Source organism: Onychomys torridus, chromosome 4 (genome assembly GCF_903995425.1).
Source record: "Onychomys torridus chromosome 4, mOncTor1.1, whole genome shotgun sequence".
NCBI lineage: Eukaryota > Metazoa > Chordata > Mammalia > Rodentia > Cricetidae > Onychomys > Onychomys torridus.
In genome coordinates, this window is record NC_050446.1 from 5,026,163 (window position 1) to 5,045,125 (window position 18,963).

Consider the following 18,963-nt stretch of genomic DNA (forward strand, 5'->3'; position numbering starts at 1 on the left):
CATGCATCCATATTCCTAAGTGAGATGAATACCTTAACAAAGAAATAATGCTTAGTGTGTAGATCATCTCTAAGAAATAGCCAAGGTTAAAAATCAATGTTAGCCTAAGTATCTTTATGCATAACAGAATATTTATAAATAAATACAAATACATGTAAAATTGACATTTATATATTAAGTGTATTATGTTTCATAACCTGGTGTGTGTGGGTGTGTGTGTACCGACATGCATGGGTGTGTCTGTGTTCCTATGTGTGTGGGTGTGGGTGAGTATGTATGTGCAATATGTGTGGAGGCCTGAAGTTCACACTAGGTGTTGATCTTCACGAGATGTCCTCCTTATTTATTTATAGAATCGTTAAGCGGGCCTGGGGCTCTCTTATAAGGCTTAGATCTGTGGCTAGTGAGCTCCAGAGACCTGCCCATCTCTGCTTCTGCAGTGTTAAGCTTACAGGTACAAACCATCATGCCCAGCCTTTTCATGGGCTCCAGGGACTGGATTCAGCTCACATGGTAAGTACTTCACTGACTCTCCATCCTCATAGCCTGCTTTTTATTTAACAAAATACCATGGTGTGTTTCTGTTGCTATAGCTTTAAAAGATGACTAATCTGTTATTGCTAAACAGGGTTTGTCCAATAATCATACCACAAGCAACAACTAAATACACTTGTCAGTTTACTCTAGGCTGACTTCCCCCCTCCCCCGCCAGCCAGTTCACCAATAATCACACAAAGACCTATTATTAATTAAAAATGCTTGGCCAGTAGCTCAGGCTTGTTACTTGCTAACTCTTACATTTTAAATTAACCTGTATTTTTATCTATGCTCTGCCACATGGCTTGGTACTTTTTCTCAGTATGGCAAGTTCATCTGTTTCCTCTGCATCTCCTCACAACTCCTGAGACTCCTCCCCTTCTTCTTTGTAATCTCTTTTGTCTGCCAGTCCCACCTGACCTCTACCTGTCCAGCTACTGGCCAGTCAGTTTCTTTATTAATCCAATCACAGTGGCATGTGCTCACACAGTGTAAAGGAATATTCCACAGTTTACTTTGAATAAACTTGTGGACATGCTCATTTTAAAGGTTGATACCTCTCCCCATGCAAATGCTTACTAAGGTACATGCTATATTTATGCTTGGAAAACCAAGCAAACCTAAAGTCTGCCTGTTCAGTCGATGGAGTTTTTGTTCTGGAAAAGAGTCTGATAGCTGAATAGAAAAACAAATAGTGGATCTTTGTAAATTAGGGTGAATGATAAGTGGGAAATAAACTAAGGCAGTATGGAAATAGAGACCTATTTGGTAGATGAGAAGCAAAAGTTTTTGGAGTGTTCTAGGCAGCTAAGATGGTCTATAGTAGGGTGTGGAAATACGCAAACTTGTATCATTTAATTGTATTGAAATATACAAACAAACCAACAGATAAAAAGAAAATGTTTACTGGTAGAATTCATTGATAAACGTTCTTGGAGCCAGGGAGATTTAGAATGCTTGCTGCTCTTACAGAGGACCTGAGTTCAGTTTCCAGCATCCACACTGAGCTGCTCACCTCCACCTGTAGTTTCAGCTGGTCTCTGTGGCGCACACACACACACACACACACACACACACACACACACACACACAAATAAAAACAAATCTTTTTAAGAGGTATAAATTCTTACACTAGCGACCTGTAGTTTTATTTGTTTGCTGGAGTTTTATAGTATAGTTAATAGCTATTAGACAATATCCCCTCATAATTCCTCCATTTCAGAAATATTTTCCCAATATCTATTTACCAAGATAAACTTCACAATGATTTTGTCATGGTTTAATATCACTCTGTTTCCCCAAATCACACTGTTTCTTGTGGTAGATCTATGCATACATAAATTGAGCTGAGAAGATATTCTTTGTAATGTTGAGACTGCCTGTCCAGGAATTTATTATGTTTCCATTTATGAACATCTCCTTCTATGTCCCTTCGTAAGGCTTTATTGTTTTCTTTATATGGACTTTGCCATTTCTGATTATGCTCATGATTACCATCCACCTCATAATACTTACCAATAATGTGAATATAATTTTTCACCGTGCACTCTGAATGGTGATCACTGGTATGTAGTGTTGTATATAAGGTCTCTATAGTAGTGCCTCTCTGCATTTTAGTTTTGGATGAACTGAGGCACAGAGGAAAAGGAAATGGGACACAGATACTCTACCCTCGTTACTGCCAAAGGTGCCTGAGATGACTTGCTGTCTTTCTTCTATAAGTAGACATATTTATTTTTATAGTTTCAGGAATAATGGGACAGTGATATGTCTACGCCCCAGAAACACTTCTGCTCAATAGAGAAAGCATATGAAAAAAAATTCAATCTGCAGTCAACTCAGAGCCCAAACAGAATTCAGAGCCATCTGTTCCGTTTTAATCCCTTCACCAAACTCACTAATCACTTCTTCCAAACTACTTTTTCCACTAGGGTGGAGAGCCCAAAAGTCTCTCCATATAGAAGAGAAAGCCAACCACTGTTTATCTTACAATTATCCACCTTAACAAAGTCTGTAGCATTTTAAGTCCATTCTTTGAGTTTTAGTCTTAGGGAACCAAATCATGAACAAATCACAAAAAGGTTCTCTGTCTTCTCAATTTGTCCTTCTCAATTATTTCTCTTATCTTATTGCATTGTCTTTATAATGCTCATATCAAGCATTCTTGCTTCTGATTTCAATAAGAATATCTCCAATGTTTCGCCATCAGATGTATGTGTTGATGGCTTCTGTTAGATAAACTTGGCTGTGTTAAAAAGTTTAGATGTGGCTAGGTGTGGTGGCACACGCCTTTATTCCAGCTTTCAAGAGGCAGAAACAGATGGATCTCTGTGAGTTTCTAGGCCAGCCTGGTCTACAAAGAGAGTTCGAGGCCAGCTGGGCCTACAAAGTGGCACCCTGTCTCAAAAACCAAAACTAAGCTAAAACCCAAATCCAAACCCAAACTACCACACAACAAAAAACCCCTTTGAACGTTCTTTCTAGTTCACTGTTGTATTTTCATTTATAAGATGTTGGTTCTGAGATCCATTAAGTACTTTTAGAGTATCCATCCTGGGGCTGGAGAGATGTCTCAGGCTAAGAACACCTGAGACACTTACCGAGGACCAGGGTTTGGTTCCCAACATCCACATGGTGTCCTTAACTCCAATTCCATGGCATCCAATGCCTTCTTCTGGTATCTATTAGCACTGTATACATGTGGTACCCATACATACATGTAGGCAAACCACTTATACACACAAAATAAAAATACATGTAAAAATGTAAAGTATCTATCCTATTGATATCATAATATCTGTTTTTTTTTTTAAATCAATGCAATGAATTTACAAATATCTTTAAAACGGGGAGGGAGTAACTATGTATCCCTGGCTATCCTGGAACTCTCTATGTAGATCAGACTGGTCTCAAACTCATAGAGATCCACCTGCCTCTGCCTCCTGCTTGCTGGGATTGAAGCTGTGTGCTACTGGGACTGGTGAGATGGCTCAGTGGTTGAGAACACAGGCTGCTCTTCCAGAGGTCCTGAGTTCAATTCCCAGCAACCACGAGGTGACTCACAATCATCGGTAATAAGATCAGGATGACCTCTCAGGCGTGTGGGTGTATATACAGACAGAGTGCTCATAAATAAACCTGCCCCCACCACACACACCTGGACTGATTTTACATATTTCTTTTCCTTTTATTATTACTTTTTAAAGGATTTATTTGTATTTTATGTCTGTGCACTGTGTGCCTAGTGCCCTGGACAGTTGTGAGCTACCATGTGGGTGCTGGGAGTTGAACCAAGACCTCTGGAAGAGCAGTCAGTGCTCTCAACTTCTGTACCAACTCTCCAGCCCCAAATCCACAGACTCCCCCCTTTTGTTTGTTTGTTTTTTTGAGACAGGGTTTTCTGTGTAGCTTTGGAGTCTGTCCTGGAGCTTGCTCTGTAGACCAGGCTGACCTCGAACTCACAGAGATCCACCTGCTTTGGCTTCCCAACTGCTAGGATTATAGGTGTGTGCCACCACCGCCCGGCATACAGATTTCTTAATATTGAATTTTCTCTTTGTAGTTTTGGACTAAATATTGCTTTATCATAGAGAGTTTGGGTTAGTTTTACAGCAAACTGAATCAGAAAGTGCTACAATTTTATTTAGTAGGGCAACAACCATATTAAGTGTGTCAGTCTATGGCAGTGATTCATATAGTGGGAAGTTAATTGATGAGCTTTGAAAAGAGTAGTCTTAGCCCAGATGATTCTGGGAAATGGCTAACAGAAGAGCCTGGTTTCCGTTTTACTCTTGGCCTTCACAGAGGCTTCTGTGTTATAACACTTACTCTGAGTCTTCCAAAGGTGGACAGATGCTTTGCACACAGTACTTCTCATCTCCTTAGACAGCAGACAACTTTTATCAAAACACATACATTCAGTTCTCTAGGGACAGTGCTTTGTACTTGTGTTCTTTTTGGTGAAATCTCTGTTGGATCTTGGTATTAGGGTTATGATGAATCTGGAAATACATTAGTTTTCCTTTTGCCTTGTAGCAGGTTTTTGTTGGGAGACAGGGTCTCCTCCCTACAAAGCCCTGGCTGTCCCAGAACTCGCTATGTAGACTAGGGCTCGCCTGCCTCTGCCTCCTGAGTGCTGGAATTAAAAGCGATCGCCACCACCCGGGCTTTAATAACACAGACTGTCTGTCCCCTTATGGTGTGATTGGACTTGTTATAAATCCTTTTGGACCAGTGGTGTTTCTGAGTGGCACAGATACCTGGAATACATGCACACATTTGGATCTTTTACTCCACAGGCACTTCTGCTTGGCACACCAGCTTCAGGATCTGGCTATTTTGGAATAGCCCAAGAGTCCTGGTGCATGAGCAAATGAAGCTGGCTACTGTGTATGGTGCTGTTTTAAATGTCCAGTTTAGCACGTGTCCCCTCCAGGGCCTGCAGGCCCGGCTGTGTAGGGGCAGGTGGTTCAGGGATCAAAGGCTGTTGCTGCTTTTCTGCCCAGCCTGAGAGTCCTGCTCCATTTCATTGTAGTCACCTTGTACCTTTCCCCAGGCACTGCAGGGGCAGGCATCCTACTCTAGATGCCTCCTCAAGGCTTGCCCCCAGGCTTTTGTGGGTAAACCATTTGCCCAGCAAAAGGGGTGAGCTGAGACCTGCTCTGAGCTTGGGGTCAGTCTGAGGCTGGGCTGAGCCTCCTTAGGTCAGCCGGAAGAGCAGAGGGGATCGCCCCGGGGTGCAGTCAAGCCTCCAAGGGCCAGGTGGGAGGGCGTCCCTGCAAAGGGCCACTCCGGGCCTGCAGGCCTGGGTGCCGGAGCGTCTTCCAGGGACGTACGGCCGAGCTGAGCGGTCGACAAGAGGGGCGGCGAGGCCTAGCGGAGCCGAGCGGAGGCCGACTGGGGGCGGGGACCGAGGGCGCCGGGGGCCACAGGGCGGTGCGCTCCCGGCTCCGCCACAGGCTGCACGCCCCTCCCGCCCCGGCCCCGGCCCGAGCCGCCGCTGCCGCTGCCGCTGTCGCCGCCGCCGCCGCCAGGCCGCGCCCCGCCCCTCGCCGCCGCCGCTCCCGGGGAGGCTGCGCTCGAGCTGCGGCGCCGGCTGCAGCCGCCTGGGCCCCGGGCCCGGCTCCTCCCGCGCCGCCCGGGCGATGAGAAGCTGCTTCTGCGTGAGACGGAGCCGGGACCCGCCGCCGCCGCAGCCGCCGCCGCCCCAGCGGGGAACAGTTAAGTGAGGCCCGCGCGGGAGGACGGGCGGGGGGCGGGCGGGCGCGGGAGGAGCCGGCCGGGCCCAGGCCTGCGGGCTGAGCGCCCGGTCCCGCGTGGGGACAGGCCCGGGAGGGTGGCCTCCGCCGGCGCGGTGCCGCGGGCTCCCGGGGCTCCGGCCCGGCCTTGCTGCTGGAGCGAGCTGGGGACTCGAGTGGCAGCCCCGCTCCGAGGGTGGAGCCAGGTGAGGGGCGACGGTCTCCACCGGGGCACACGCTGGGGACAGTTCCCTTGACTCGCCTGGCCTGGGGTCCAGCTCTCTGCTGTCACGTGGGTGCAGATGAGTGCGCACCTGACCCTCAGGCATCATTCCCTGTGGGTACCCAGACTGTAGGGCACCTGTCTGCAAGGTGACCAGCCATCCAGGAAGCACGGTGGGCATGTTGATGAACCTACCCTGGCAATGACTCCAGCCAGGGCAAGTGAGGCCTAAGGGGCTGCTTGGCACCACCCGGGACCACATCCTCAGAGACGAGAACTGTGAATAAGGTAGACCCAGGAGCATCTTGGTTCGTTCCCTTTGTCTTCAGCACACAGCTGTCCCTGAATTATCAGCCTATCTCTCTTCTGTCCCCTGACCCCCAAGGACCTGTTCAGCAAGACAAGGAGGAAAAGGACAGGCAGGCCCAAAGCAAATGGCCATTGCCTCTTCTCCCTGCCCCCACATGAGACCCAGAGCGCCTGGATTTCAGCCACATTGGCAGACAGCAGGCAAAGCTCCTCTTTCAGGGCCTTTGTCTCTAGTGGTGGCTTCTTGGAGAGCAGTTCCTGACAGCTGGCTGGATCCTATCTCCTTTTACCAGGGTTGGCAAATCTTATCAGTTGTCTTGGAAAAGTTAGAAGATAAGGCCTGAAGAAACCTAAGCTAAATGACAAACTCCGAGTAGGCAGAGGTTAGTTACCAGAGATGGGAAATCGCTTGGGGGTGCTTTGAGGAACTGTGCCCATACTCACATTGAAGCCAGTCTCTGAGAATCAGGGCTTCTGCAGGGGCTTGGTCCCCAAGACCCACAGAGGTCGACTGACAGAGCGGTGGCAGGTTCATTGGCTATAAAATCACCTTGTCTTATCGTCCATCCCTTCCTCTGGTTTTTATGTCCTTGATATAGGCTAAAGACCTTTGCTGTGCCTATATTGGTGGACCTTGGCAACTTCAAGAATATTTCACTAAGGTTAAGAGCAAGGGCTTTAGAATGAGACCCTGGCCTGTGTCTGGCTTTTCTAATGAACTTTTCTGTGTCACCATTTCCTGGTTATGTAGACTGAAGCTAATGACTCCATGGGAGGGTTATGGTGGGATATAATGAAGTGTTGCAGGAGAATTTAACGTAGTACCTGCCATCAGTAAAAGCAGTTAGTATTCTTCTCGAGGCTCAGGATCAAGTTTGTGCATGTTGGTGAGCTCTACCACTGAGCTACATCCCCCAGCCCAGTTAGCAGTTACTGATAAGCATTTGATAATCAAGCTTGCTTACTTAGTTTATTTTTGAGTGCCTGTTTGCAGGCATAAGAAGGACCTTCTCGGGGCAATAGGAAGCCATGTTTAAGGTAAGTGGGGCTTAAATTTGAGAGCTTAGGTTGAGTTCTTCCCCACTCTTTAGACTCTAGGTGACCCTAATAAAACACTATCCCTTTTTTAAATCCCCATTTTCTTAATTGTAAAAGTGGCTTACAAATAATGCGTATCTCATAAGGATCATCAATCAGGAATGCACTTGACCTTTCAAGACCACATGGCCATGTGAACATGATGGCTGAATGCCCTCTCAAGGCTTAAGGAATAAGGAGAGTCCTAACATTGAATTTTGCTCCATTTCATGGCAAAGCTGCTTCAGGGGTGTCAGAAGCCAAGTGGCTTGGGTCACTCTGCTATAGCCAGTTAGAAGTGCTCCATGCTCCATGTCCACAGAGCAATAGCTTCACCACACAGCCACATAATGATGGTGTTGGAGTTGTTGAGTATGGGCAGTGTCAATGCTGCTGAGACAGTGAAGGGAGACGTGACTGCGTCCTGGATGTGGTTGGGCTGAGGATACGGGTTACTGGCTGTGGCTGGTGAGCAGAGCCTTCTTTGCCTATTGGTGGTGCTGCCTGTAGGGCGTCCCCAGGAAACTGCTTCCTCTCCTGTCTCTGCCATCTCTGGGGTTCTCCTAGGCCTTCACCATATACTGTGCTGCCCCAGGGAATTGTGGTTTGCCAGTGCTGTGTGCAGAGCAGAACCTAAGTCAGTTCCCTCACTCCAGCTGCCTAGCAGGCAGAGCCACCACCAGGGTGTGTGACATCACCCCTCTTGTTGGGGACATCTTATGGGCAGTGTTTGGGTTAGTTGACACACTCCTGGCAAGAGGCTAAGCTTGTCCTGGCAGAAATATGAGAGCCCCATGGGCCCAGGGCCCAGGGCCACACACAGGAGCTCAGTATCTCAGCTTCTCTGAGGAAGGAGGGCCTTCTAGCTGGGATTTTTACTAATGTGTTCCTGTGTTCTCTTTATCTATAGATACAGATAGGTGTGCACATGCCACATCCACTCTTAAAAAAATTAAAGAACTAGATACCGACAGAATGTTCCAAAGAATACCCTCGTAGCCATTAAAGGAGAGAAATACGTGATTCTTTTAAAGGTCATCTTTGTGTGTGACAGCAGGCAAGGGTTACATGTGCCTGGAGGTCAGAGGACAACTAGGAGACTGATTTCTCCTTCCACCATGTAGGTCTCAGGAATTAAGCTCAGGTCATCACACTTAAGTGGCAAGTTCCTTTACCTGCTGAACCGTCATCCTGACCCATGCAAGAGTTAAGATTCATTTTGTTTTAAATTATCTGTATGTCTGTGTATAGGCATGTATACATGAGTGCAGGTACTTTTAGAGGCCAGAAGAGGGTGTTGGAGCCCCTGGAGCTAGAGTTACAGGTGGTTATGAGCCACCCAACACAGGTGCTGGAAACCAAATGTGGGTCCTCTGCAAGAGCGTATGCTGTTCTAATCCCTGAGCAACTGCTCCAGCCTCATACACAAGTTCTTAATGAGCCAGACAAGCCTGTGAAGTTTATGGAAATGCAGATTGCAGGGTTTCATTCCCAGATTTCACTGAGGCAGAGTGTCCAGGAAAGGGACCCCAGAACCTGTGTACTTAGTAAGCTCATTTGGGGTGTTCTTATGCCTGCTGAAATTTGAGAACTACGATTCTAGACACTTTTAGAAAAGTGTTAAATGCAGACAACATTAACTTTATCACCTTAGCTGGTGTTAAGTGTATAGATTGGTGGCAGGAAGTCTAGACACATAGTTGTGCTATTGATCTTTGAAACTTTCCTCTCTCTGTGTGTTTGTGTACCTTTGCATGTATGTGGAGGTCAGAGGTCAACCTCAGGTACTACTACTCAGAACCACCCACATTGTTTTTTGGGGCAGGGTTTCTCATTGGCCTAGGTCCATGATAATTAAGCTAGGTTTTCCTAGGCTGCCCAGAAAGCCTCCTATTTCGGTCTCCTCAGCACTGGGATTACAAGCATGTGTCACTATTTCTGGCTTTTTATTTATGTATTTATTCATTAAAAATTTGTTTTATATATATGAATATTTTGCTTTGTATGTATGTTGGTGCACGGTGTGCTGATCCCCATAGAGGATGGAAGAGGATCCCCTGGAAGTGGAGTTACAGATGGTTGTAGGCCACCACGTAGGTGCTTGAAATTGAACCCAGATCCTCTGGAAGAACAACCAGTGTTCTTTACAGCTGAGCTATATCTCCAACGCCATTCACCCACTCCATCTGGCTTTTTGACATGGGTTCTGGGGGCTGAACTTAGGTCATCTTGTGTTTTCAAGGCTGAATCATTTCTCCAGCTTGCTGGACTTTCTTTGGCTTGCGAAATTGAACTATTAAACAACTCCCCATGTCCCTTTCTTATGGCAGCTTCCTCTCTACTTTCTGTCTCCCTGAGTATGACTGTGCTGGGAGCCTTAACGGAATGGAATGCTACAGTGTGTAAGTTTTTCTGACTGGCTTATTTTACTTAGCACAGTATTCTCAGTTCTCCATGTTATAGTGTGGGTCAGATTTTCTCTCCTTTCAAGGGCCAAATGATGTATGATTGAACATATCTACTGAATTTCATTTGCCCATTCATCATATGTTGGCCACTGAATGAGGCTGCTCTGACTCTGATTTCAATTCTTTGGGGTGGTACATAGCTTAGAAATGGATCATACGGAAATGTTATTTTTAATCCCTTGGGAAATTAGCACACTTTTTCCCATAAAATGATGGCCACCATTTATATTCCCACCAATAACATCAAAGTTTCTGATTTCTCCATCTCCTCCAACATTGGTTACCCTCTGGGTACTTTCCTTTTGTAGGTAGCCAGCTGAATGGGTGTAAGACACTTTTCACTGTGGTTTGGGTTTTAACTTGCACTTCCCAGAGACTTCCTAGCTGAACATCTCCTGTGCTACACACTGTCTCTTACCCTTGGAGACATTTTTGTTCAACTCATTTGCCCACTAAAAACGACGAGTCAGGTGACTTGTTTAGCTTAGTTCTTTATAGATTTGAAGAACTCCTCAGATGCTGTGTGCAGATGTGGTTGGCAACTGTCTTCCCTGCTGCTTGAATTGCCCTTTACCCTGCTGATCATGTCCTCCAGTGCAATTCTGGATGTTCCATTCACGTAATAATTCCATAGAGAAATGTATCTACGACTCCGGCTTCATTTGGTGAGAACTCAGGCCTGGGTTGAGGGAGTGTAGAGCCACACAGCTGTGGGTGTCTGAGCTTCAGCTGCCATTCTGGTCTGACTGGAAAGCTGTGCCTTTTCCGTTACTCTGCTCTGCTGGCCACCCTACACTGGCTGATAATGTAGGAGGCCTGAGGAGGCTTGAAGGAGTTGTGAAGGTGGGAGGCTGAGTTGGGCATACCTTGCTTCAGACCACTGGTCCCTTGCCCTGGGCACCATTGCTTATCCTGTGGAATAGACAGCAGTGCTGTTTTCTTTCTTTCGTTTGTTTGTTTGTTTGTTTTGAGACAGGGTTTGTCTGTATAGCCTAGCTGTCCTGAAACTCACTATGTAGACCAGGCTAGCCTGGTTCTCACAGACATCCACCTGCTTCTGCCTCCCTAATGCTGGGATTAAAGGTATGTGCCACCATGCATGGCACCATTTTTTCAAAATTTGAGTTTAGCTGGATTTTGTTTGTTTGTTTTGGCATTTCATAAACGTTTTTTTCAGAGCCCATCTACTTACTGCCTGCTGTACCCCAGAGTCCCTATTTGTTCAGACCACTGAGTCTTTGCCAATGTCATCGAGACTTGTAGCATCCCCACCCTCTGTCTTCTAGGGGACAGCTTTCCCCTCCAAGGGAGGTGTCTCTTCATTTGCAGCCCCTTGCCTTGGGAACATTCCCTGCAGTCTGGGCGCACATCTCATCTGTTGCTGCCACTCAGCATTGTGGAGCTTCTCCCAGTCTGCATTGTGCAGTCTCAGCCCAGATCCAGAACCAGGGCAGGGAGTGAGGTTGCTATGGATAGACAAGTTCCTCAGGACAGTCTCCTTGCTGCCACGACACCTTCAGCCCCTGCCAGGCCCATTGCATCACCATTGCATTGAGATCCACTTTGAAAAAGTCTAGAAGACTGCAGGGTCTCCTCCCCTCCACAAGTATGTACTTCTGTAGTTGGGGTTGGCCTTCTGGGACGTCAGTGACCCTGCCTGGGGTCCCATCAAAAAGGGCCAGATAGGTTTGCTTCTGCTGCATTATGCAATCCCCTTTATCCAGTGAAACTTGGGCAGTATTTGAAAAGGCAGGACCCTATTCACTCATTCATTCTTTATCCACACATTATAGACCATGTATTGAGCACTTAGTATGAGCATAACACTATGGCACACATAGCACACCTTTGAACAGTGTTAGGAAAGCATATAGCCCAAGCAGCAAGGCTATGTGTGCACACACCTTTGTTCACACTTGTTTACATGAGCATATGTGTACAATAAGATCACTTGCTAAGGATGATATTAGAGCTCTGGGTGATGGCACTTGTCTGGATGGGCAGCTGGAGAGGTGCCTGACATGTTGAATGGTGGGGTGGGTGTCTGTGGAAGAGAAGCTGGGTACTCTGGCTGGCCTGTGATGGGGAAGGAGAGGCTAGGGAACTCAGAGATTATTTTCAATGGAAGGTCGGTCACCTTCCAGTTTATCCATTCATTGATTGATCATTTGCTTATCACACATGTAATAAGGACCTGCAGTGGGGTTCTTGAATTGCAGGTAGGGACCAGCTGCGTGAGCATCAGCTGAGATCCTGTGAGAGTGCAGCTTCTTAGGCTCCCCTGGAGTCTGTTTCTAGCATAGGGCTCAGGGCTGTGGGTTTTAGTGGCTTCCCAGGAGACACTCATGCATACAACCTGCCATCAGTGGGAAGACTCCTGCTACCAAGTGTAAGAGATCATCCCTCTCATCCTAGCTCTCTGCAGATGTCTGGCCCTGTTGGGGAGGGGATGTGGGAGGATGTGTGAAGGTGAGCCAGGCTGGGGGTGCCAGTGGGATATGCAGGTCAAGTCAGCCAGCAGGGTACCAGATACACCCCTGAGTTTTAGGAGAGAACTGGAGGGTCCTTGTGGAAGCTGTCAGCTGTTAGATGGACTGATTAGATTGATGAATGTACTAGAGAAACATTCAAGATGGGAAAGCCAAAAAGGATATGGGCTGTGAGGGAACATGGCACTTCGACTCAGCGATGCTGGCCAGCAGTACGACTTAATTATACTGTGGCACTAAACAGAAAAGGATCCTTGCTCTTGGGACCTTCTGGGATAGTTTTGTTCGCTGGGCTTTTTCCTTCTATCAGGGTCTTCCAATATGGCATTGCCAGACTGGACCCGATGGGGATGGGCAGGGTCAGCCCTGGTTTGCTGTGTTCATGCGCCAGGCAGAATGAGACTCACCTGTGTTCTGGTGGACTCTGCCTTCCAGCTGTGTTCCAGGGCGTGTGCAGAGCTAAGTTCCAGGGCATGAATAGAGCTGGGTACTTTGTCTGGGCAGTGCTGGGAAGCTCCATCCTACACTTGTGTGCTTTATGGGAACCATGTGTGGTCCTCAAATGATTAATATAAATCTGAGAAAGATCTGATTAGATTGATGCATTTGTGTACCAGACTCTTCTATTAGGAAACCTCAGACCTTTACTAGGGGAAAAGGAAGTGCTCGCCATTGTGTGTTGTTTTTTTTTTTTTTCCCTAGCTAGAAAATTCTGTGACCTAGGAGAGCTTAGAAAAATATTTGCCATCATTCCTGGTATCAGAACAGTCTTCCCCACAGTGACCTGCTGCCCCAACTGTCCAATAGCAATTGCCCAGGGATTCGACTTCCAATGGTCACCAGCCTAGCTGTGCACATACCAAGGTGCAGGCAGAGCAGGTCCTCTGTGAGGCTCTCCAGCAGCTATGCACTGTCCCTGTCGGGTAGCCTGGCCGCACTCCCTACCCGGGTGTTGCATGGCACCTGGTCTCAGCTCTGTGTTCTGTGCAGTGTGATGTGTGATGGGGAGGCCCAGCCATAGGCTACCTTCCTCAGGATAGGATAGCACCTTGCAGAAAGGTGCACGTGTTTGCGAGGACCCAGAGACCATTCCTGCCACTGGGAAAGAGGTGCAGAGCCCTTCCTGTCTGAGGACACCTGGCTTTAGCAGCACCCGCACTGGGAAGAGTCCACCCATGTGCCCTTGGAGAGTGAACATGGCTCCCTCCCCTTTCCTGCCCCACAAGCAGCAGGGTATGGGCAGTTTGTGGTTTTGCTGCCCTTCAGCTTGGAAAGGCAAGCTGAACACAGCTCATCCTTCTGCAGGGACTTAATTAACCCACTGATTTTTGCCATTTCAATTAAAGTCAGCCAGTTTAACACACACACACACACACACACACACACATACACACACACACATACACACACACACACCCACACACACACATACACACACCCACACCCACCCACACACATACACACACACACACACACACACACACACATACACACACACATACACACACACATACACACACACACACATACACACACACACATACACACACACACACATACACACACACATACACACACACACATACACACACACACATACACACACATGTACTTTGAAATTACTCTTTTTCACACACACACACACACACACACACACACACACGTACTTTGAAATTACTCTTTTTCAGAAGATATGTGATCATGCCTTAGCCCTGGTGGGCAATGCTGGCGCTACTTCTGAGCCAGCCTCCTCTGTGCTCTCTGCAGGGAGGCCGGGATGGCAGGGAGGCCGGCCTCCTTTGAAGGCCGCAGCTCTGGCCCCCTGCAGTCCTTGCCCTGGAAAACACTTTAAACTCCCCGGCCCACTCCCCACCACTGGAAGGGCCTCTGTGGAGGGACTGTGTGTTGTTAGCTGGGTTTTGATTTCAGTACTGGAGCTGATAAAACGAGATAAACCCCAGGCTCACTGAGGCTGTGGAAATTAAACAGAGATGATATCAAAGTCCCCCGAGTTTTCAGCTGTGCTACAGTAGCCTCACTTTATCCCTGGCTGAGGCTGGAGGCAGCCTTTGATTCTGAAACAATGGGTACCATCAGTTAAGCCCAGAACTGCTGGCTTTGGGGGATTAAGTGCATGGCTGTGGTAATTCTTTGATCAGCTACAAGGGAGCAGTGTGGCGGCTGGCCACCACACTGTGAAGGGCTTCATAGTTAAAGCTCATTCTCTGTGAACCGGGGATGACAGTGTTACCGAACAGCTGGCCAGTCCTCCTTTGTGAGTGCAGCTAGCATGGTATGGAGGGGGAAAGACCCCTCCTCACCTCACTTGTGCTGTATGTGCACACACTCTTGCCCTACTCTCTTGTCTTGAGGAGGGATCTCTGAGGGAGACATGAGAGCAGATGCCTGGAGCAGGGCTCTACAGCCCTCAGCCTGAGAATGATGCAGCAGAGGCCCATGCCCCTCCCCCTCCACTCAGGAAAAGTCATTGGGAACTGACATCTGATATCTTGGAAGGTCACATCACGAGAACAGCTCAAGGTCACTGTGACTCTCAAGTGCCCTACACCGTGCTCCCTTACCTAGCCTGTGTTGAGAACCCACTGGGCTCAGGGTCTGCTATCTAGCTGCCCAGTAGGGTGTCCACTTTGGCTTTCCCTGTGGACGCCTTCCTGAGGCTGCAGCTGGACGGCACAGGCTTGCCTTCCTCTCTCGGCTTCCTTCCTCTAGGTCGGCCCTGATGCTTGTGTTTGGTAATGGAGCCCCTGTGTGCTGTGGATCCTACACACGCCAGTCCATAGATCATCCCATTCCCTCCTGTGCCGAGCTCAGATCTCCCTCATTAGGTCTGAATTTACCTCTGTCCTACACAAACATGGCCTTAGCTCATTTTTATTGTTGTAAATTATTTATGAGGGGATGTTGAATCTCGAAACTGAGGTGTGAGGGAAAATTAATCCCATGCTACTTCTATCTTTCTGTACTCTTCCCCTTGCTTGACTTACTGAGCTATGGCCAGAGAAAAAAGCGCTTTGGCATTTTAAAATATAATTAGTGTTGAAACTGCTTTCCCATTTGGGCAGGATGTTGGTGTCTGTGTGCTGTGAAACAGAGCACAGGCTAGCTTGAGGACAGCCAGCTGCCAGGGTCTGGGAACAAGCCTCAGTTTCCTTATACAATGTAAGGCTCGCTTGGTGGGCCCTCCTGCTCTGAGGTGAGTTTCAGCTGACTTGCAGAGTTCTGTGCAGACTTAACAGGGGTGTGTTCACGTGGCTGAGGAGCCACTAAGGGGAAGGGAGTTGCTGTGGGAAGGTCTTTTGTATTTCACCCAGTCACCTCCTACCTGACAGGTCAACAACGGTCTTACACACCCTTGCTCTCCCTCTCGGCCCTCTATTAGGCTCCCATTCACGGCCCCTCTCCTTCCTGGCAGAGGCCTGGCCCACGATCCTGAATGGCAGGGTCCTGCTCTGCTCCTGTGCCTTCCCTTGGAGCTGCAGGCTCCAAGCAGCCTGAGGAAACATGGAGTGCAAGTTAATAAATGGCCTTTTGTTAGGAAGGTCAATTGAAGTGCTGGTCGAGATGCTGTTAGAAGTAATTTGCAGTCAGAAAATATGTAATTCAGGGCAGGCCACTTTGAGCGATGGCCTCTGCCATGGATATCTTGGGCGTTTCTCATTAAGAGGCTCCTTGGCTGGTGGCGGCCATGCCCCACCGCTAAGTGGGCCTCAGCCCCTGGAACAGCCATTTGTCTCTGAGGTACAAAGGCTGCCTTGATCCCCAGGGCACAGCAGCTCAGCAACCCGGGGAGAGAAGCGGGGCAAGCATGGAGATGGCTGCTGGCTGGGGACCTGCTGTGGGCTGGGCAGGCTGGACTCCTGAGCTCTGAGGCTGGGCTTTGTCTGCTTCAGCTGGGGGCTGCCTGCAGCCATCTTGGAAACTGCTTCTGGGTGCCTCCCCAGGTGCATTGTGGGAGCAGTATCTTCCCCTTGCCAGCACACTCACCCTCCTGCAATGAGCAGCATACTTCTCACAAGAGAAACCCTGCCATCATGCCTTGTGGCGTGCATTGCCACCCCAGACCATGTATCTCCCAGCAAATGAGATATTCCTTGTGTGTGCTCACTTAATCTCTGTCTGCCTCCTCCCTTTCCTCTCCTCCTTCCTTTCAGTACCTTTCTCTTTGATAGTAAAGGCAGTAGTCTTCAAACAATATTTGTTGTTTCACATGTCCTTTATTCAACTCACAGCATGATATTTAACACTGGCAGAATTCGTACATTCTGCTAATGAGTTGTTAATTGCAAAGCATTTTTGGTAACCGACAGCAGGTACCAATATTTTGCAAACTGCAGCCGTGTGGTTTTTATGTTCCCATAATACAGACTTTTTCAGGGGCAGAGCATTTTGTTTAGAGAGTTGTTCTGGATTGGGCAGGTGCAGGAGTTACCCCTAAACTTATATTGGGGTCACACATGTGGAGTCACTTGGTAAATATTTGCTTAATACCTACTGGGTGTAAGAGCACTAAGCCCCGCCTGTTACGGATAAAACCTGCTAGGAAATGAAAATTGAAACTAGGAAAGGGTATAGTGGTGTGGCATGGTTGCCACCTCCTGCCCCGGGATGTTGGAAGCTTATTTTTGCTATAAGCAAATAAAATAGAACTGTAACTTGGCTGAGAGGGCAGGGGTACCAGGCTCTGCTAAGCCCTATCCAGAAACAAGTCTGTTTCTGGAGTGCTTTGTGGGTTCTGCTGACTAAATGGGTGACCTGTGTGTAGCATTTTGGTGGTTCCTGTGAGGTAGGCTAAGGCATTTTGAGCGGCCAGTGCCTTTTGATAAGAGGCTGAGGAGCAGGAACTTGCCCCCTGCTGCCTCTTTGGGCAGGATGTTTGGTTTGCTTTTGAAACTGTAGCTAGCCTGGAGAGCGTGCAACCAGTGGGGCTTGATTGCTGCAGAGTGAGGTGGGGTTTGTTTGTTCTCTGCCTCAGCTTGCCCAGTAACAGGACGCTGTGTCAGCTGTTGCTGTTTTTGTTTGATGTCTGGGGCATGGCCACCCCAGCCTCCGGGTCCACTGCTCCCCACACTTCATCAGCCTCTTCCACTGGCCCTGTACAGAAACATCGACCATCAGTATAGTAATTCCATGTCCCTTCTTTTCATCCCAGTGACCAGGGAGAGTTATGATCACTGTTAGTGCTTAGCTTTGAGGAAGTGCCACTTGACCCCGGGGCCCTTAAACTAGACAAAGAAATGGGCCAGACCCCTAGTGTGTGGTGCCTCCCATTGCTGCCCAAGCCAGAACCCATGTGCTCTTAAGCCCTTCAGTCCACCTGCTTTTTTTCTGGGTGCCTACTGTGTGTTGAGGACCTCTCTGGGCCCTTCTTTTATATCCTCTCTCTTAGTTTTTGCAACAGCTGGGGAGTGGATCAAGACCTCATTTTACAGTTAAGAGAAAGCTGGGGCTCCCCAAGGTTTAATTCCTTGTTCAGACACTAACTTCTCCACCTCCCCACCCCCCCCCCTGGAGCCGAGGATCAAACCCAGGGCCTTGCGCTTGCTAGGCAAGCGCTCTACTACTGAGCTAAATGCCCAACCCCAGAGACTGACTTGTAAGTGTGGCATCCAGAGCCCGTGCTTCCTGTGCCCATGCCCCAAATGCCTTCTCTGTTTTAGGTGCTTGCTGAGTTCTCTGCTCAATGTCTAGTCATGGTGTGGCTAGACTGTATGTTTGGAATCATAGCTCCATGCAGGAGCATTGTATGAGGGACAGAATTTGCTCTGAGACTTCAAGAGGGCAGCCCCTCCAGTACTGGTCCCTGTTCAGAAATCAGGCATTTGGGAGCAGAGTTAAGAACAATGTGGGGCTGGGCAGGTAGCTCAGTGGATAGCATGCTTGTCTAGCCTATATAAAGCCCTGGGTTTTGTCCCTAGTACCATATAAAACTAGATGTACACACCTTTAATATGAGCACTTGGGAGCTGGAGGCAGGAGGCAGGAGGACAGGAGTTCCAGACCAGCCTGGAACATACAGCAATGTACTTTTGGGTTTGAGTTGAAATTTCATCCAAGGAGCAGACAGGAGCCCTCAGCATTCCATGCTAACAACTTGAGGTGTGTCGGAGTGAGTTCTTGATCTGAGTTCAGGGTCAGGTAAGGCCAGGTGAGGAATGTAGCTGCCCCGGGACTCTCTGTCTCTGCGCTCTCCCTCATTCACAATAAACAGAGTTTGAATTTTGTGCTTTCTTTCCCTTTTCCAAACCAGGACCAAGCCACCATGCCTGAAGTCAAAGAACTTTCAGAAGCCTTGCCAGAGACGCCAATGGACCCCATCACCGGAGTCGGGGTGGTGGCTTCCCGGAACCGAGCCCCGACAGGCTATGATGTGGTAAGACAGACACAATATCAGCTTGTTGGTTCTGCCTTGTGTGGAAGATGTGCTTGTCTCTCAGAACTAGAATGGCCAAAAGAGGAAGGTCACAGCCAGAGGAGGTGGCCAGGAGTCAGAGGGCCTGCTGAGGTCATGGGGTGCGAGGTGATTTCCTGGCTTTGGCCATAACTGGCTTTTGGTCATTTTTCACCTTTTATTTAAATCCATTGATTTCCAAAGTCACCTCTAG

The 18,963-nt window shown here is 48.3% G+C and overlaps 1 protein-coding gene across 1 annotated transcript in view; it reads left to right on the top strand.

Annotated features, from left to right (window-relative positions):
* Nucleotides 1-5,288: 5,288 nt before the first annotated feature.
* Nucleotides 5,289-18,963, top strand: part of Mvb12b (multivesicular body subunit 12B) — a 163,185-nt gene continuing 149,510 nt past the window's right edge. The window contains exons 1-2 of the mRNA XM_036184112.1: nucleotides 5,289-5,756; nucleotides 18,609-18,731. Coding sequence (XP_036040005.1) covers nucleotides 5,682-5,756; nucleotides 18,609-18,731 — 198 coding nt within the window. The 5' untranslated portion in view covers nucleotides 5,289-5,681. The remainder of the gene's footprint in view (nucleotides 5,757-18,608; nucleotides 18,732-18,963) is intronic.